Raw genomic sequence first — 20,923 nt, forward strand, 5'->3', positions numbered from 1 at the left:
CCAGCTTTACCCATTTAACAAACTTTCATCCACTCCAATACTCAATTTGTTAATTCCTACTCCATTCTATTCTGGAATTTAGACGATTAAAAGTTTTTCATTAGTCAAAAAAATAACAAAATAAAATAAAATAAAATAAAGAGAAGGATGAGGAAACAACAATCAAAAGTTGAATTCTATGGTTTTGTTTCTCATTCTCTTTATAGGGGCATCAGCTGACGTAGCCATTGACTAAACTACAAGAAATGATAACCACAATATATCCAAACATTGCAAGTTTGTATGTGATCAGTATAGCTATAGGCTTATTTCTCGTCTCCCAGTATTTCATTTCTATTTCTTTTTCCTTCTTTCTTTCATTTCTTTAATCCACCAAAGATTAACAAAACTGTAAAGGAATCCTTAAAGTAAGTTTCAATTACTGGCTAATAATTGCTTTAAAACTCTGATGATTACCTAAATAGCTTACATGTTTCGTTATTTCTATAAAAAGTTTCTTTTTCTGGTCCTTTACGTTAGTTATTTTTTTGCCTTTTTTTTTCAGTAGACGCGTTTGAGTTTGTACGTTTTTTATTTTGTTTGTTTGTTTGAAAGGTCCATCACTTTCTCGATTAGGACTAATGTTGATCCACAATGAACATTACACGTCCTTATACAAAGTTTGTATGATGAAGGGGAGGGGAAAGAGAAATAGTGATGGAAGAACAATAGTAAAGAGAAAAAGAGAGAGAACCAAGACGAACAAGTAACAGGGGAAGGAAAAGGAAAAGGAAAAGAAAAGGGAAGGTACACTCTTAAACAACAATAGGATATAGTTTTAGCCTGTCTATTACTCGCCATACCTCTTTCGCCACGATTAACAATATCTAAACCTAATCAGCAACATGATTTTTTTTTTTTTGTTGTTGTTGTTGTGTTCCAGCAAACTGTAAAGTCTTATGGAAAACTGTAGAGATAAACAAACTATGGGAAAGTGGAATGAGTAACGAAATGTTTGATCTGTAGGGAGCTTCTAGTGTAGGAGGTTTCGTATACAGAAAATTAAATAATTACACGATCATTAAAACTTTGTCATTCCAGGCTATTGTTTGTACCACTAGTACAAGTTATAGTACTGTTTTACCTTCCACTTCCCTCCTCTTAATCGTTATGTGAATAATTTTATAAATAATTTTATTTTTATTTTTTTATTTTTTTTATTTTTTATTTATTATTTTTTATTTTCCCCTTCCTTCCTTCCTTATACGTTGATATTTCCTTACATACATTATGTAAATTTTATTAGCGCACGTAGATACATACATGAACACGCATAAACTATTACACACACACACACACTTAATCACGATTTACAACAAAATACTCGTTAACGACAAACTAGAATAAAATTTTGACAACCAAAATTTACCAATTCTTGTCTGCCACCATTAGAAGTCCATCACCTTAGACAACTGCTTCTACAATACTAGTAACATTAGTAACATTAGAAACACTTGAACAACACCGACAACAACAACAACAGTATCTACAATAGTATATACAACAGCAACCTCTATAGTTTTTTCCTGTTACTCGTCGATCTTGCAAGAGATATATTTGATCAGTTGCAATTAGTCCCCCCCCTCCCTTCAAATTTACCACCACCAACCAAACAGTCAGAATTTAAGATGAGGAAGATCTGGGGAAAAAGAGACGGTAAGGACAAGAGGAAAAGTTTATCGTCAAAATTCACCAACGGGTCCAACAACAACCAGGACTATGATGATACTAGCTCACTCCAAAGTGGAGCCACGGGAAGCATCTCTGGTGGTAATTCATCATATTATGAGCGACACATGGACTATACCCACAACAACAGAAGCAATACCCACCTAAACCACGGTGGAAACGACGATGATATAATGTCAATCAGGGAAGAAAGAGAAGATGGAGACAGAGAAGAAAGAGAAGAAAATGGGAGGAGCGGAGACAATAATGAACACGATCACGACCAACAAACTATTTCAAACGAATCTCGTCTCTCACATGATGAAATCTCCACTTTACCAACTGCTCCAACTCACAAGCAAAATACAAGAGCAAATCATTCTATAACTGGGGCTCAGCTTGCACGCGCACCTTCTAATACGTCTACATTAGCATCTACTTATACTCCGTCAAAGAGCTCTACTCAACAGCTGGCATACACCATAACATCACAGCAACACGGACAACAACATGGACCACAACAAGGACAACAACAAGGACAACAACAAGGACAACAACAAGGACAACAACATGTAGAACCACATAACCAGAGTCCACTCAGACTTAGCGCATTGGTGAAGCAAGACTATGATACCACCGTTGTCAAGACTGGGTGGCTCAACACCATTGTGAACAAGAATGGGGATATTGATCAGCAAAACTTGAAAATATATAGAGTGGAATTAAAAGGTTCCTTTCTTCACTTGTATAAACCAGCATCAAATCTAAATATCAAAAGCTTCAAATTGGATAACAATTTGGAAAATGAATTTAGTAGTACAGGAGGTGCGCCTAGTATATCAAATGCAAGCGATGATGCAACTTTAACAGATTCTGCGAGACAAGCTGATCACATGAGTTCAACTAGCCCTACAAAGAGATTTAATAACCTAAGTGATTTTGATAAAAGCAACATCAGTATTTCCTCGCCTCAAATGATTGAAACTCCAATCCATACTCAACCCGAAGACAAACTAGCACCAGCATTAGCAACGAATGTGGACATGACAACGAATTCAACAGCACCAATGACAACAACATCAACTACTATTTCGACAAACTCAGACGCCAACGTTACGACAAAAATAGAAAAATTGGACAAAATGGACAATATAGACAATGTGGACAATATAGACAGTATGGACAATATGGACAATATGGATAAAATAGATAAAACGGCAAAAACGACAAAAATGGCAAAATCAGCGGAACCATCAGAGCCATCAATACAAACAAGCACTTTTGCGTCACCTCCAGGAAAAATTGTGCCAATATCGTACTTTTCAAGCATCATTCCACATCCACAACTTCGGTACGACTTTCATACCCATAGGTTTACGACATATTTATTCAGCAATGATGACAACACGTTAGAATCGATTATTCATTTCTTTTTCTTCACTGAAGATCCACTTGATCAGCCGTCAATCAATACTATTACAAGCACACTTCCTCTTTTACCCAATTTTGGCCAAATACTACAATACATTGGATATTACCTCGAAACAATTTTTGACGACAAGTTTGAGTTAGCTGGCAAGACCCAATTGGTATGCGAGCGAACACTTGTATTATTGAGCAACTTGGAAACCCATTTTGACGGGTTTTTGTTAAACTCTGATGTTGGACCCTCCATTCTTAGGATCGTAGAGCTTCTTTCACAAGTACAGGATTTTGATCAAGGTATGGTTTCAAGCCTTAAGCAAAGAATGTTGATTAAGCAACAAGGTCTAATTGACTTGGTCAATAACAGTAGCCTAGCTCCAGCGCCAGAACTAGTATTGGATCTGCCAACACAAACTTCAACACCGGCACCAACTTCATCAACAAATTCAGATCCTTTTAAGGACCTTTCATCGCTGGTGTTTATGAAGGATGTGAACTTGATAGAGTTTGCTAAGACTATTAGCGACTTGGATTTGAAATATTTCTCGTCATGGAATTCAAATATTGACAAGTCATTGCTCTTGGCATCATCAATCAATACTACCAAGGAAACCAAGAACCAGTTTTACAAAAAGAATCCCCTTATTTTCAACAATAATAAGCATATACACTATTTATCAAGATTGCTCATTAACCACATTTTTGTTGAGCAAGCGCTGGCTAGATCAATGAGCTTTGCAATTTTAGAATCGAAAGCAAGGATATTGGAGAAATGGATTGACTTGGGATGTCTCTTGGACAAGTCAGGCAATATGTCCTCATGGTTGGGCATATCATCTATAATATTGTCTCAGCCGGTTTTGCGTTTAACCAAAATTTGGTCACTTGTATCTAATGACTATATTAAATTGTTGAAGAATGATTGGTCGCCCGTGTTGTTTGAGTTGGATCGGCGATATTTGGTACATGAAACAAGTGGCGGAGACAATGGGCTCTCGACTCTTGGTGAAAAGCAGGAACTGACACCATCAAAAGAGTCGTACCATATCATGGCACCAAGAGGTTTGGGCAAGATTTATGCTAAGGAAAGAGTGATTCCTTATTTCAGTGACTTGGTGATCAACAACCTGGGTCTTACTGAAAATGTTGATGTTTACGAGTTGGAATCAATATGGAAAAGAATCAATTATTCGTTTGATCGATGGAATGACTATTTGTCGAATTTGAATAACCATGACGAAATTATTAAATATAATGAAGATGTCTTGAGGCGGTATGATACTATGGGTTTTATATTTTCAAACGAAAGCTTGAATCAGATCTTGTACCTAGGTGGAAACAACGACGAAGACGTTGAACCACACGCGCTCCGTGACGAAATGAATCAAAGGCATAATAGAAATCATGATTATGACCATTCCTCAACAAGAGAAGGAAGTGATAGCAACGCCAAGATCACTGAAGGGCTATTGAGATTAATTGAAGTCAATTGCAACTCGATTGATTTAGAGCAGATTATGAAATTATCGCTAAATTTGGAACCCGATTTACCAGAGGGATACCTTACAATGATCAACTCGCAACTGGTGATTCCATCAACACCATTAGATTTAACATTTCCTCATAAAAATCAATCAAGTTTATCGGTCAACTCTGTGGAAACTCAATCATCACTTGAATCGAGCCTCAATAATCAGGGTTTCAATCCCTCTGCACGGCTACCAACATTTAACAACAATTATTTTAAGCTCGATTTTGCCAAATATGACGAATTGGCTGTAGCAGATGACAAAATAGTCCACCAACAACAATTGGATCCGTCCGTAAATAAACACAATTTGGTTATAGATGATGAGTTAACATTTCGGATTGATGATTTTGTTACAGAAGTGGACTCTAACGGATCCGGTGCCGTTGATGATCGTGACCAAGTTGCTGGCTCATTAGATGGGGGCGAGGAGGAAGACCTGCCTGGGTTGGGTATTGATGTCGATGATATTTTGAGCTCTGAAAAGTTTAACAATTTCACCATATCACCAAAAAGTGATAACAACAGACGCTCCTCTTCTCACAAGCACTCACGCTCACACTCACACTCACACTCACACTCAAACTCAAATTCGCATTCGCAGTCGCATTCGCAGTCGCAGTCGGGTGCAGGTTCCAACGTTGCTTCTAGCGCCAGAATGGAGGGAATAAAGACAATTTATAGCTTTGTTCCCAAATACGCTACTATCGATAGGCTCATTGACTTGCTTTTAATTGATGCAACTTATTTTCATAATGATGTACATTTGGACTTGACAGAGTATCGATTTGTGTTTCTCCTTAATTATAATTCTTTTATGACCACAAAGGAATTGTTGGACAAGTTGGTGCACAGGTTTGTGAACTCGGGAAATGCAGTATTGAGCGTGATGAAGAAAAATCACTTGTTGAAAAAAATGAATCATGAGGTCAAGTATACAAATGGTGTGACTGGGAAGATGCATGAACCAAATTTCGAGAAATCTACACCACAATTGCCCATTAATTTCCCCAACTGGGATTTAGACCCAACAATTGACTTGACAGAAATGGGCGAAGTGGATTATGAATTACTCTTGAAGATTCAAATTAACATCTTAAAGGTTCTTATTGTGCTTCTCAATAATTTTTATTCAAACTTTTCACTAAACTTGTCAAATAAATCCATTTTGATCAAGCTTTTGAAATTGTTTAGCAATGAAATTTTGCAATGGTACAATTCAAATAAGATTGATGCTTCTTTGGAAAGATTGTTTGAAAGTTTGGTTTCTTACTACAAAAAATTGAAGAAGTTATTTGTCAAAAAGACATATAGACCTAACGAGATTTCAAAATTTGATGAGTATCTCATTAACGAATACAAGTTTAACAGCTCATTATCAGAAGTACCAATGAACCGAAACTTACCCAGTCCCAAAAATGTGCACAAGATTGAAAAATTTTTATACAAATTTAATAAGTTGTTGACCATATTCTATAAAGGTATTAAAGCAGAGGACTGGGTTAAAGCGTACAAGATTTTAGAAAATTTGTACGAGTTGAATGCATTGTGGGACTTTAATTTACAAAGACCTACGGGTATTGGTTCTGGATCAGGTGTTGGAAATGGAAAAGGAAAAGGAAACGGAAACGGAAGCGGAAATGTAAAAGGAGCAGGGGTAGGAGCAGGAGCAGCCATAGGAGAAGAAGATGAGAAGCTTGTGATTTCCAACATTTTCAATTTTTTTGAAACGTTAGTTTCTCCCGAAGAAAGACAATTGGTCTTGAAACAATTTCCACTTGTGTTTCGCAAGTTGTTTAAATTATATTTCAGGTTCAAGACGTACTTGTTGGTGCAGTTAACGGATCCAAATATCACCACTGAGGAAAGACTCGAAAGAATGAAAACGCTACTTTTGATGACCAAGATTTCCAAGTTGAAGATGAATGATAATCAGTTTGTCTTTGAAGGCAATGGCCATATACCCTCATGCGTAGAAACCGCAATCATCAATGTTATCTATAGTCCCGAGAGCCGAATGTTTTCCAACTTGTGGGTGAAAGCGGCGCTTGCGTTAGATGAGTCAAGAAGAAATTCGCAATTCAATAGCATCGAAGAAATGATCCCGCTGAATATATCAGTACTTGACTTGCAATCAACAGAACCACTTTTGCCATGTTTTGGGTGGATTATTGAAAATCTTATTGCAAGCGATAAGTGTCCTTCTTTTTACAAAAAGATGGTCAATTTCAATAAACGTTACCTCATTTTCAAATTGATCAAGGAATTGGGGATTGAAGATTTTGAGGAGTCGACTTTAACAAACTCATCGCTGACTTCGGAAGCTACGTTTCACGAATCAAGAGAGTTTGATTTCTTATTGAAATTGAATGAAACGCTAGTGAATTCGCAATTGATGGAGAATGTTTATGGACGACAAGCACAAAGTGATAAAGCGCCTATTTTTTCCGGGGTTTTACGCGAACAGCAAAGAATCTTGCTTATGGATAATCAGAAAAAGTATTTGAGAGATACAAAATATGTCATCCATGGCACGGCACTGTTGAGTGCTACTTCTGTTAACAATTTTAACACTATCCATGGCCCCAACAATAACAGCAGCGGCATCGCTACCGGCGCCACCACTACCACCACCACCACCGGCGGCAGCAGCAGCGGGAATTTTCGCAACCACAACATTCATGGAATACACGGCAATGATAGCATTAATAATAGCACTACATCAATCTTGTCGAAAAAGTCATCAAACAACTCGCTCAAGAGACAATCTTTATCTTACAAATCCAATAGTTCTTCTCGATTTAAGATTAGTGGGCTTTTTAGTAAAACGCGTCCGTTTCTTTCGAGTAGTGAAATAGTTTCGGTCAAAGATTTGCCGAATCTGGATGCTAGGGGTGAAAAACCCGCCAAGGCACATATTAGTATCTCGCTTCGAAACCGCAAGATTTTCCCAGTTTACCAACTCCAATATAGTTTCAAAATTGATGGTGATTCTCCTGAAAATGAATTTTTCTTTCAAGCAACATCAAATGATGAGCTTAACGACTGGCTCGTTAAACTCAATTATGCCAACCGCCACTGGTTTTACTCCAAGGTGTTGAATTTTAGATTCAGCGGAGGTAGCAATAGCAACAATCTCGTATTTGGTTTACCATTGGAATTCATATGTATACGTGAGAGGATGGAAATACCCACTGTACTAAACCAGCTTCTTGAGGCTATTGAGAGTGAAGGATTGGATGAAGTTGGGGTATATCGTATTTCCACGAGTTTATCTGAAATCAACAATCTCAAAAATACCATTGACCGAATGGGGTGCATGGATGATAAAGAGTATGACACACACACGTTGACATCTACTTTAAAAGTATACTTCCGGATGCTACCAGATTCGATCTTAACTGACGAGGCAATTGAGAGATTTTATATTATCAAGGATAACAAGGGGTTTGATGAATACCGAGAGATATTGGAGTTGCTTCCAAAGAGTAGTTATAACACATTAAAAAGGTTGATTAAACACTTGGTCAAAGTTTGTGAGCATTCTGAAACAAATAAGATGACCACCTCAAACATTGCTACCGTCATTGGTCCAACACTCACGGAGGCAAGCTCGCTTGACATTTTGATTCACAATTTTGGATTTATAAATCTGGTGTTGGAGAAAATGATTTTAAATTATGATGATATTTTTGAATAGAATGATATTTATATATTGCTATATGTATAAGTTTGTAATTACAAATGAAACAAAGTATTAAAGGTAAAATGAAATAGAGAATATAAAAGAAGAAGAAGAAGAAGAAGACCAAAAAAATACGAAGAATACAAAATATGAGAATATAAACAAATAGAGCAAAAAAAAGATAAGACAGGTAAAGTAGAAAGCTAATTAAATTGATTACAAATTTGGTCTAATGCATTTAATGCATTGGTTATTGGACTTTCTTTCCTTCTTTCTTTCTTTCTTTCCTTCGTTCTCTCACACACTATCTTCTCCCCACAGACACAGACACCTCTAGTTTGACCAGCTCTTGCCTATTCCTTAAGCTTTTTAATGACTTGATCAATTTCTGTTGACAGTTTGAAATAGTGTTCTCTAAACCACTTCAATTGGGCAATGCTTTCCAAGATATCTGATTTGGCCGTGTGACTTTGGATCTTATCGGGTTGAAGATCCATCAATTTTGGTGCATGGCGTTTGCCAAACTCCATTATTGATGAGACATCCAAGAGTCTATAATGCAAAAACTCAACAATTTCGGGCATATCTTTCATCATAAAGAACTTATCCATGTGTACTGAGTTTCCGGCCATGATACCAATTTTGGGTCCGCTTATATACTTTTTCAAAAATTCGAGTAATTCAGCTTGGACTTTTTCCAAAGTCCTATCGGGGTTATCTAATATTCGCTGGATCAACCCCAGTTGTCCATGCGTTGTTTGGCACCATTCATCCATCTTATCCAAGGTTTCCTGTGGGTAATAGATTGTGCTTTCGTAATAATCGCCATTGCCCAAGACTTCCAAGTTTTCATCGGTTACAATGCAGCAAATTTCAATGATACGGTCTTCACCCAATACGTCAAGACCCGTCATTTCACAGTCGACCCATACTAAAGGTCGTTTAGGTTTCTTTGTTGATGCTAAAAAGTCCCTCATCTTACCCAAAGGGCTATTTTCACTAGGAGATTTGGGCGATGCTGGTGACAGAGGTTGTGAGGTTGAGCTTTTGGACTCGTCTGTCATTTTATCTAAGATGAGTGGCTTTGTCACAGAGTACAATCTAGTAATAGTGGTAGGTCTATATATTTGAAACGCCCTTATTGAGCGTAAGTGACGTAGCATTTATGTTCGGGGAAGGGGGGGGGGGGTTTCCTTTTATTTTTTTTGGGGAATGATCTTTTGTAAGGTTTGCAACTCTCATTTTATTACATCTTTTGGTGTCTCTTTCTCATTCACTCTCTCTATATTTTACATTTTTTTTCTTTTTGTACTTTATTGCTTGACTACGTAATTTTAACTTTAAGTGAATGAAGATATAGAAACGCCTTTTTTTTCTTCATATTTTTGTAATTTTGTAAAAAAAGACAAACTTCAACATGGTTGAAACCAAGCAGTATCCAGCTTATTTATTCTGTACTTGTCTGATAGTAAAGATTATTGAAATATATAAAGTTTATCAAAATATAGCAGCATGTGCTGTGCATGTTTATTGCTTTACTCTTGGTATTATTACGTTTATTTAGGGATTTATTTCTACATTTTTTTTTATTCCTTACTCAATAGTGTTTATCACCAATGTGCTAGTAATTTATTTTTGGTCTATTTTGATTTTACCTTCTTTTTAATTCACTGTTTTGAATTTACATTTGTTTCTTTTTTAGGGATTCAATCTTCTTTTTTTTTTACCACTCTCTTTGCTTAAACTTTAGTTTCGTATATAGCTTATCTCAAGTGATGCAAGGACCTTACCAAGATTATAAAAGGTATAATTAGATAAGGTGAATAGATACCCACCAACTTGACTATCTCCAATTCCAGTAAGCCAAATACACTTCCTTCGAATATAATGTGCATCATACATACTAATGTCGTGAAACTGGCATTGAACCCATAAATCAATGACCATGCATGATACCTGGTGTCAAACTCTCTCTTGTTGTGTTTCCATACAAAATATATAAACAATGGAAGCTGAAATATGCACTCAATGAATATGAATGTTTTGAACCATGTTTGTGGGTATAGGAGCAAGATATCCTTGTTCTGTGAAACGTGGAAGTTGACCAAGATATTGGTTAAATTGAGATGATATTGTTTGGGGATGATGACTGAAGAGTCAATGAGTAAAGTGACTGGGATATGTATGAGATGGTAGAGTGTAATTAGTGATTGAGCTGTGTTTGGAGACATTATCGAAGGAATGGATACAAATGTAAGTATTGAATGTGTATGCTCAAGTAGCTTATAGATAGGAAAAACTATAAATGTTTTTGACAGCTTCAAGTTTGTTTGTGAATCAATTTGATGGTAACTGCGAAAGTTTGTTTACTCTGGCGTGGGGAATAGTGGTTGTGTCGCGTAAAGAGTTTCTCAGAAAAAAAAATAAAGAGGACTGATTTTGATCACGTGATTTTTGATTTAACAAGGCACCTTTATGTAGATACAAAATAAGGACAATAGAATATAGAAGAACATAAAAAGCAGGAAATAAGGTAAAAACGAAACCATCGACAATAGTAATAAAAGTAGTTGTTGATTCGGTTACTAGCAATGATGTTACTCAGTACATTGCTCCCCTTAGTGCTTTGTCTTCTTCCAGGACATTAAGCATAGTATACTTTACCTTTATAAACAAATATGTTAAAATCAATATAAATCGTTAATGAATTGAAGATGCGTAAATGAACGGAGTTTATACCCACCATTCTCTCCCGTCGCTTTCTTTTTAATTTCGTGTATTTTTTTTTTCTTCTCTATCTAAAAATCCGCATATTTGCGGAAGTAAGGGGGAAAAAAAAAGAGAGAATAAACTGAAAAAATTAATAAGAAGAAACATTGTAATACTTCTTTATCATCCAGTTCATAAACTCTAGAGATTTCTTTAGTAAGCAAGTAAATAGTTAACATTGTTAAACAACCAAGCAACCAAGCAAATAAACATTGCTCTTCCTCTGGTCAATTTGTGTTTCAATCCGAACTTAAAAGAGAGAACGAAAGAACCTAAAAATTCGCAGATTTTGGTACCTTAACTGTGGTTCCAAACAAGGCTGTGTTTCCCAAAAAAAAAAAAAAAATGGAACCCGCTATCGCCTCTTTTGCTTTTCCGATTTTGATATAAAAGCATGTGCTAACTTTTCCATAAATTGCCGCAATGTCTCAATGTTTCAATATTGTTGTTGTTAATGTTGTTAATGTTGTTAAATAATTGCTTTACTCATCGATGCTTGTAATGCTACTAATGGTTTTAATCAATGTAGAGTAACAAAAGAATACGTAAAAACACGGCTTTAGGAGGCTTGTACAACTATTTCTTTTGAGTTAATGATCTACGAGATATGGAATATGGAAACGGTCATTCTTTTGGTAACCATTTCATTGCGGTTGTTAATGCTGGAAGAATAATGGTATTATGTGGTTAGGATAAGGATAAGGATAAGGAGAAGCAAGAGAGGTTTGCTATTAAGAAAGAAGGGCAAGGAGGGAGAAAAGGAAAGGTTAGTTTTGTTTTATTTTGTTTTTTTTATTATTTATTTTTTTGGGAAGGGGGGAGGGGGGGAGTTTGATCTTTTTTTTTTTGGTTCTGACTCAGCCGCATTTATTGATTGTTGCATCCGTAATCATTATTGGAACCACAATCAGTAACTGAGCTACCATTAGATATATTCAGATTATAGTAAAAAAAAAAAGTTGGGACCTACCAACACTAAAAGAGACAGAGAAAGAGTGTATTGATTGTATTATAATTGCGTTTAAGTTTGAGTTGAGTTTGTCCTTGTAATTGTACTTCTGTCTGTTTGTACATATCTAAACAGAATGTGGGATACGTTTTGAAATAGGCAAAGGGTCAATCGTAGTAGGGTAGAAGTGTTTTTTCACCATGTATTCGGGAAAAGCTTGGTACACGAATTGCAATGAGTATCCGATTCCGAAGTTTTACCCGTTTTGCCTTTTTTTTTCATTTTCTCATTTTTTTTCTTTCTTCTTTTTTTTGTCCTTTGTAAAAAAAACAAAATAAAAAATAAAAAATAAAAAATCCATTTTGTGGTTGAGGTGCGGAGATAAAGAGCAAAAGGTGTTTGTCATCAACCACAACTTTACATTATTCACCAACAACTATAGAGTAACCTTTGACCCAATCACAATCTATAACCTTGTATATACATATAGACTTATACATGTTTACTTCTCTCTCTCGGTTATGCTCTATTGTTACTCCCACACCATTCTTCTCTCTAACAGTAACAAGTGCTATTTAATTACTGGTTTAAGCAATGTATATATACAATGTATACATACATTGTACATATACGTATATTTGTTATAGAAAAGAATGTTGAGTTGAGAGGTTGATGCTTACTATAGTGGTTATATATATATATATACATATATATATATATATATATACATATATATATATACATATATACAAAACCAACATTTGTAATCAATCAGTAACTCCGCAGCCAAAACTCGGGTCTAAGAAAGCAAAGGAATGCATCTCTTGGAACCAGCAAGCAAGCAATACGCTTAAAGAGATGCACACGTTATGTAGTGAGTCCTAAACGTAGACACTCATAGTAAAATAGTGAATAATCGGTGGGAAGACAAGGATGAATGATGACTAACCCGACAACATCCTCTATACCAAACCCCAATAACAAACAGCAACAACATGAGAAGAGAAACACACGAAATAGAAGGAACACTCTTTCTTCTTTTCACTTATTGTTTTCTTTTGTCTTCTTTCTCGTTTCCAAACTTCTTCCTTATTGTCTGTCCTTATGAGTGTTACTAAGCGTGTATGTAGCATAATGTATGGTAATTGGGACCGCTTATGTAATCGCCAAACTAACTCTTCTCTCTAAAATTTTTTTTAACTTTTTATTTTAATTTTATTATTTTTTTTACTCAGCATAGAAAAAAAAAATAATAAAATATTCGGGATTCGGAAAGCGGGGATTAGTAATAACCCTTCTCCGTGATGATAAATACCTGTTTACTTTGGTACATACATTAAAACTTAATTTTTAAACCAGCCGAAATTTGTAATACCCGTAATACCAGTTTAAAGAAAGATGTGTTTATAAATACACCAGCAAAACCATTCATGAAGGTTGTTTTTTTTTTGTTGTTGTTGTTGTTGTTGTTACTAACTTTTCACCAATACTTTAAAGTTTCATATTTCCAAACAACTGAAAACAATCTGATACACATTAATGGTACATTCTACAAACACAGTCTTGTATTCTGTTCCTAACCCCAATTTATCACAATTATCAAGCAATTACAAGTCAACCACCAAAACTACAAATACAACTACAACACCAAAGATGAACCGCACGTCTAGTTCTGCATCAAATCAATCAGCTACCTCATCCACGTCTACTGCTACTACTGCATCCACTTCTTCCTCTGGCTCCTTGTTTGGCAAGTGCAAGAATAGAAAATCCATTCCATACCCTTGGAAACTCGACTTTGACGACACTTTGCAACAATATTACTATACAAATACAGCAGATGGCACAATTTCATATGACTTGCCCAATGAAGTCAAGTACAAGCCAAACACAAACAAAGGAGGAAACAAAATACTTCATAAGATTAAGTCATTGACTAAAAAAAGAAAAAGCATCGATGACTCTAAAGTTATAACAAGTGCCGAAACCAGAAGAAGCAGTAACGCTGTGGTTGATGATGATAATGAAACTGAAAATGCTAGCATCACATCTGCAGAATCAGTCAAGTCCATTGACCTCGACTTGAGCAATGCCACGGACACAACTATTCAAGGTGCAGATGAACCATACTTGCTCTCAAACAACATGTACAATCAGTATAGAAATTTTGCAGGCACTTCGTCAATTACACCATATGACTCTGTCTCTATCCAGTCTGAACTAGCATCACTCGAAAGTGACCACGAATTTGATGAAGAATATGAAGACTATGATGAGTACGACTACTACTACGGAGATAACATTGCTGCAAATGAAATCAAACCATATACAAGAAAAAACGTACTGAACCCAGAATACGGATTGGTGTATACCAACTACTTTATGAATACATGGGACGACAACAATGACAATAGTGGCAACAGTGGCAACAATCAGTACAATCAGTACAATCAGTACAATCAGTACAATCAATACAATGAAATGAGTGATTTGGATAAAGAGAATGAGAGACGAGAATTGAGATTGCAAATGTTGAGAGAATTGTACTAAAAAGTTCAAGAAACTATAAAAAAGGAAAGACCAAGAGAGGGGAAAGAAGAGTTGTGAAACATTCTACTTATATTCTCTAGACAATTCAATTCTAATTTTAACTCGTTTCAAAACTTTACTGTATTTATTTCAATTCATTTCGATTCTACCCATTTTTTTTGTTTGATTGCTTTAATTCACCCAAGTCTCAATCCCTTTTATTTTGGTTCAATTTTCCTTTTTCATTTTTTAATATCTTAGGTTATCTGTATATACTTTTTAAGGCAACATGTTTAGTCTTTAAACTTCTTTCTTCTGTTTTTTTTTAAAAAAAAAACAACAACAACAAATTAACATAAAGCTCAATAAACTTTGAAATAAAAAAGAGCACGTAAAACACCTAAAACAAAAATAGGTAAATAAATAAAATTGTAAAGTGTAGGAAATTGTTATTAGAAAGGCTAAATAGTTTATAGATTTAGAGTTGGCTCAACATTTTTAAAAAAAAAAATATTAGAAAAGAACACGCTCATAGTTGATGCTAGTTTTACTTGCAGGTTTTGATGTACTTGTCATCAACACAAGCAATGTGAAGTAATGCAAAGTGAAGCAAAGTTAAGCAAGAAAAAAATTATGGAGAATAAAAGAGGAGGAGGAGGAGGAGGATATGTACGAGGATAGAAAACGTAATTTAATATAAAGTTCTCATCAACTATTTCGTTACATCTAGTGTCACTTCAACTCGGAGATAAGCTTATCAATAACTTGCTGAGTTGTTAATTTCTCACCATTTCCCACAGCTTTCTCAATCTGTTTATAACCCAGCCCCGCCAAGTAAAAACCCAAATCTAAGCTTGCCTCGTTTCCACACGTTTCCTTTTGCTTTGGATTTTGCTGTTGCTTTTTGCCAACTATATCCTTTAATTGCTTATATGCAGCATAAGCATAACCATACGGAGGCAACTCGCCATTCACATCTATATTTACATTTACATTTACATCTCCATCTCCATCTCCATTTCCATCTTTATTTTTAATTGCTCCACTTTTAGTAGCCTTCTCCAGCTTCCTCTCTTCTTCAATTCTCGCAATAAAGTCTGTGACAACAGCACGTGCGGGTTTACCAGAAATCAAGGCAGTCATAACCGTACTTGGGCCATCCTGCGAAATTTTGCTAAAGAATCCACTAGTGTTGGATTCTACAGTTCCTAGAAAAGCAGTACCGAGTTGCACTGCATCGGCTCCAGCATCTAAAAACCTTTGAGCCTGACTACTATTCATGATGCCACCAGCAACAACAAGATACGGTGGTAAGCGTGATGCTTCTGCTGATGCTGAGGCTGTTGATGAGGATGATGATGATGATGATTTATTGTGCGTCTCCAGTTGATTTAATTCCTTCTTCACCAGCTGAAACAAATCCCATGTTGGTAGTTTTGCATCAACTACTCCAGTGAGAAAGTTGCCTCGATGTCCACCTGCTTCGTATCCTTGCAACACAACCCCATCAACTTCACCACCAACCTTAATGACTTGATTTACTTCCTCAACTGAAGTTGCAGTGATAAAAACCATAATCCCCAATTGTTTCAATTTATCAATCGTTGATCGCTGGGGAATTCCAAAATGGAAGCTGATAATCTTGGGACGATACTTTAATAGGTAGCTCATTAACCTATCGAGAGCTTCACTATCTTGTTCAAACTCGCGAAATGATACATTACCATTTTTGGTGCATTCAATTTCATCGATGACTGACTTTGGAAGATTTGTTGCTTCAAGGTACAATTTTTTCCAGTTCAAAATTTGCGACTCCATTGGCGGCTGCTCTATTTCATGGCAAAAAAAATTCAAGTTAATTGTATTTGTCTTGGAATCATCAACCAAGTTTGAATTGTAGGAGTCGATTAATGCTTGGAGTTGGGTGATTGAGTTGGGTAGAATGAAATTGATAGTCGAAATGGGAAGCGAGCCCAACCCTCCGGTATTGGTCACTGATGCTGCCATAGCAGGTGTCAGTACTCCTGCCATGGGAGACTGTATGATTGGATATTTGATGCCCAACTTTTGCAAGAGTGAAGGTCTCAGTCTAGACATTTCCGAATGAGTAGTTTGATAATTGGGGATTGTGTTGAGACTTTGGCAAGCTAAAGATGTCTCAAGCTAGATTAGACGTGGACAAAGTATTCAAAGTTGGGTATACACATACAGATAAACATTTATATATATATATACGTTTGTGTCTGTGTGGGTATGGGTATGTGTAACTTCTTGTGTATTGGCAAGTCGGCCTTTTTTTTTTCTCAATGACGGTTAATCGGAGAAACGGTGCTAGGTTTTCGTATACTCCGTGTTTGAATTTGCCCAAGACGGAAAATTGGGACGGATTCTTGATGCGCGATAAGTCCGTGTGATATTTATTTTTTTTTTGTATATTTTTGACATTTTATGTCTCTTTCTACTTCTACCTTACTTTTTTTATTCATAGGGTTCTGGGTTTTTGCAGCCACCGTTGGAAAAATGCACTAAACAAGTCCTTTTTAAATGAAATTATTCAACATCTAATTGTCACGGCGTAAATGCAATCTTTCTAGTGTATTTGAGATAGTAGGACACCTTTTGCTCAGTTGTGAATGGGTTATTAAAGTTGAACATTGAGGAAGAAGAAGAGGAAAAAGTCAAAAAAAAAAAAAGAATTCATAAATATATATATATCCGCACGTGACTGACATTGATAATAAGCCCAACAAAGTTTATACTATTGTTCAATCATAAGAAAAAAAAAATTAAACAAAAAATATGGAGCTTTTGAGAAGTAAAATAATCAGGTGTTGCATTTTCAGTTGAGTCATTTACTGGATGGTTAGTAAACTATTCAAGTGTGCCAGTTACCTTCTTTTTCTCCCCAATCCAATTTGATTTTTGAAAAAAAAAAAAAAAGCAAAGAATGGTGGGGTAAAATGAAAAGGAGTGGAAAAATTTAGTCAATCAATTCTCATGTGAAAAATAAAAGAGCAGGAACAGAAAAATTGGAAGGAAAACAAAATGAGTGCGTGTTACATATTGGAAAAAAAGGGTGGTGGGGAGGAATTGCGCGCGTTTGTTTTCTGTTGGTGTCCAATTACATTAAGGTAAACTCTGCTTACTCGAGTAATAACTACACTTTTTCTTTTACACTTTCAAGTATTGTAAAGATAATCACATTAAAATGAAAAACAGAGTGTTAGCTTGTTTATTCTTTCTTCTATATCCCCTCAGCGAGTGTTTCATGTAATGAACAAGAACTAACATGAAAAGCTGATTGATGTATACATATATATATATATATATATACATTTATATATTAATGTATGTATATATTAATGTGTGTTTGTGTGTGTGTGTGTAGAGAAAAGTACTGAATAATTAGTTTCAATCTCTTGTTTGAATCTCTTATTCATGTCAGCTTCTCAAGTCTAAACAACCTTCTCTATACAAGGATAATAAATAAAACATTGGTCTAAAAGGAAAGAAAGAAAAAAACAAAAAATAACTCTAAAGATTGTTCTTGTAGTAGTAAGCACCAAAAGCCAAAAGGAACACTGCAACTGCAATCAATGGGAAGTTGACCGAGCTCTCAGTGGATGAGTATGCTTGAGCTCTCTTGGCTTCAACTGGTTTGGCACCCTTCAAGTTACCCAAGTATAATTTCTCCAAAATCTCGTGAGCTTCGTCAGAGTGTCCGATATCGTCAAATGCCTCAGTAGCATCAGATCCAGCAACGTCCAAGATAACTTCTTCTCCACCTGGATGTTCATCGATATAGCTTGAAACATTGTAAACTTTACCGTTGATGATTACCCAACAGTCATCGTGGGTTGTGTGTTTAGCAACTTCATCAAATTCAAAAACTTTAACTTGTTCTTCTTCTGTAGACATTTTATATATATATTTATGTGTGTGTGAGTGTGTGTATGTATTAATGAATTATTTTAGTTAAAAAAGAAAGCAAAAACAACAATCTATTTCTAAACTTGTAGTAGGTAGAGTTCCCTTTGTCTAAAGTAAATCAAGTAATTTCTAATTTTTGTTTTAAAAAAAAAAAGAAAGAAGAAGAAGAAGAGGAAGAAGGATTGTTAAATCGATTTATACGATAATCAGAAGAAATTGTTTCAAATGTTGTTTTTTTCTCTCTCTCTTTTTTTTTAATTTTTTTAATTTTTTTAATTTTTTTAATTTTTAATTTTTGGGTTGGGATTTTGTTTTTGTATCAGTTTCTGTTTTAGGGATAAACTTCCCTTTGGTCAATGAATGTCTCTTTTCACTAGTTCCAAGCAGAAGAAGAAGAAGAAGAAGAAGAAGTAGAAGAAGAAGTAGAAGAATAACACCAACACCAACATCAACAATAACAGATGTAAAATATATACCTTTTAAAGAAAGTGGATCTCTCATCAGCTTTATGTAATAACACAGACACACACACTCTCTCTCTATCTGTGTTTCATTTTAAGTCTTTTTGATTAACTTCAACAGTCTCTGGTGACTAGCAATAGTTTACACGTTCAGTTGTATCTGTAAAACTACAAAAAAAAAACAAGTTTATACTAATGACTTGGTTCTAGAAATATATTTTTTTAGATCCGGAGTTAAGCTGCAGCCATGCATATTGTTTTGTGGGCTGATACAATGAAACAACCTGTAGATGTATCTATCTATCTATCTATATATATATATATATATTATGATTATCACAAGCACCTACTTTTCTGGTTTGAACATGATGCTGGACAAGTATATGTAAAGCACCCAACCCTCTCCACACTTGAACTCAATTAAAGACATTGAGTGAGCAAGAGATCAAACCAACGACAAGCAATTATTCAAAACATAAGAGAAAGATAGAAAGAGAAAGAGAAAGGAGAAAAAAAAATTGGATAAGAAAAGACAGCGATACTAACATATTAAGTTTGACCCCCTGCTTCTTCTTCTTCTTCTTCTTCTTCTTCTTCTTCTCTTTCTTCTTCTTATAGATCTTTACTTCCCCTTGCTTCATTCAATTCATCATCCATCTTATTTCGAGATAATGAATCGCAATTGATTGTGCTAGACCCAAAAAAAAAAATTTCAGAAAAAAAGACATCTAGATATCGGGATATTGTATCCAAAAGTAGAAATGAATTACATTTTTGAAAATTTATCCGTCGTTCGCATTTTTCCTCTGCGCCTAACAACGAACAATACTTTAAAGATACTTCCACAATAGTAAATCAACAATTCGTACTTAATTATCTGATGCAAAAAGAATATAGATAAAAAAAAAAATGTTAAAAGTATACATTGCAATACAAGATTTCATTAACTTTATATAGAGGCTAAATCGTAGTCAAACCCTTTAGCTTTCAACTCTTCAACCTTTCTTTTCTTACTAGCCTCGAATTTCTCTACAATAGTAGCCCACTCTTCCTTAGTCTTGCGTTTCTCATGCTTGTCCTTAACAATCTTGTGCACAGGAACAACTTTGAATTTCCTACCGGCATTTTTGAACAACTCTTTATGTGGATTCTCAACAACTTGACACCTGATCAAATGACCAAACAACAAGTAGTTGTCCATTGTCTCTGCTGCAATCTTGGCAACTTCGGGTGAGTCAAATTCAATATGTGCAAAATGCTTGGATTTACCAGTCTTTTTGTTTCGTGAAAGAATTAATTGTGTGATGTTTCCAAATTGTGTAAAGTATGTACGAAGCTCCGACTCTTGGAATCCCAGCGGAAGACGACCAATATATATCACTCCACGTTTGGACTTTTTATCACTTGAACTAGTTTTAGATGTGCTCGAAGCTTTCTTCAATTGTTTATTTACTTTATGGCCCGCGGCAACTGGCTCAAGAGAACCTTGAACATCAAGATCAGAGTCATCGGATGAGGATTCATCATCACTATCATCGTCATCAACAGCTGCTGCTGCTGTTGTTGCTGATGCTGCTGCTTCACTCTCTCCTTCTTCTTCTTCTTCTTTTTCTTCTTCATTGTCGTCTTCTGAATCATCACTTGAAAGTTCATATTCTTCAGCATTCACCGTCACTTTTGAATCTTTATTTTCATTTCCAGATCCTTCATCCTCCGATGAGGAGGACGGGAGATTGATATCATCTGCCTGTTCTTCTACTTCTTCCTTAGGTTGTTTCTTTACCACTTTTTTGGCACTTTTGGCATCTGCAGTCTTCTTAGAGCCACCATTTGATACCGATTTGGTATTAACCTGTTTTCTAGCCATGTTGCAATATATCTCTTAATGTCAGTATAATTATAAAGAAATTTCAATCAAGTTGTGTATACCTGTAGTTGAA

At 35.4% G+C, this 20,923-nt stretch overlaps 6 protein-coding genes across 6 annotated transcripts; 2 read left to right on the forward strand and 4 right to left on the reverse strand. All coding sequences in view use genetic code 12, as the record gives it.

Moving 5' to 3' along the window:
• Window positions 1–1,667: 1,667 nt before the first annotated feature.
• Window positions 1,668–8,360, forward strand: BEM2 (rho GTPase-activating protein; the record flags this gene model as incomplete). Its single annotated transcript, XM_001523656.2, has 1 exon — window positions 1,668–8,360. One exon carries the CDS (start codon window positions 1,668–1,670, stop codon window positions 8,358–8,360), a length of 6,693 nt encoding a protein of 2,230 aa, XP_001523706.2.
• Window positions 8,361–8,698: 338 nt separating this feature from the next.
• On the reverse strand, window positions 8,699–9,409 carry rex2 (Phosphatidylinositol 3,4,5-trisphosphate-dependent Rac exchanger 2 protein; the record flags this gene model as incomplete). Its single annotated transcript, XM_001523657.2, has 1 exon — window positions 8,699–9,409. One exon carries the CDS (start codon window positions 9,407–9,409, stop codon window positions 8,699–8,701), a length of 711 nt encoding a protein of 236 aa, XP_001523707.2.
• Window positions 9,410–13,602: 4,193 nt separating this feature from the next.
• PVL30_005261 (uncharacterized protein) lies at window positions 13,603–14,613 on the forward strand (the record flags this gene model as incomplete). Its single annotated transcript, XM_001523659.2, has 1 exon — window positions 13,603–14,613. The coding sequence occupies one exon, from the start codon at window positions 13,603–13,605 to the stop codon at window positions 14,611–14,613; it is 1,011 nt and encodes a 336-aa protein (XP_001523709.2).
• Window positions 14,614–15,324: 711 nt separating this feature from the next.
• On the reverse strand, window positions 15,325–16,689 carry PVL30_005262 (uncharacterized protein; the record flags this gene model as incomplete). Its single annotated transcript, XM_001523660.1, has 1 exon — window positions 15,325–16,689. The coding sequence occupies one exon, from the start codon at window positions 16,687–16,689 to the stop codon at window positions 15,325–15,327; it is 1,365 nt and encodes a 454-aa protein (XP_001523710.2).
• Window positions 16,690–18,126: 1,437 nt separating this feature from the next.
• CYB5 (Cytochrome b5) lies at window positions 18,127–18,510 on the reverse strand (the record flags this gene model as incomplete). Its single annotated transcript, XM_001523661.1, has 1 exon — window positions 18,127–18,510. One exon carries the CDS (start codon window positions 18,508–18,510, stop codon window positions 18,127–18,129), a length of 384 nt encoding a protein of 127 aa, XP_001523711.1.
• A 1,422-nt stretch (window positions 18,511–19,932) lies between these two features.
• Window positions 19,933–20,850, reverse strand: NOP15 (nucleolar protein; the record flags this gene model as incomplete). The annotated part of the gene is made up of 1 exon (XM_001523662.2): window positions 19,933–20,850. One exon carries the CDS (start codon window positions 20,848–20,850, stop codon window positions 19,933–19,935), a length of 918 nt encoding a protein of 305 aa, XP_001523712.2.
• Window positions 20,851–20,923: the final 73 nt, after the last annotated feature.

Source organism: Lodderomyces elongisporus, chromosome 7 (assembly GCF_030384665.1).
Source record: "Lodderomyces elongisporus chromosome 7, complete sequence".
In the NCBI taxonomy this organism is placed as follows: domain Eukaryota; kingdom Fungi; phylum Ascomycota; class Pichiomycetes; order Serinales; family Debaryomycetaceae; genus Lodderomyces; species Lodderomyces elongisporus.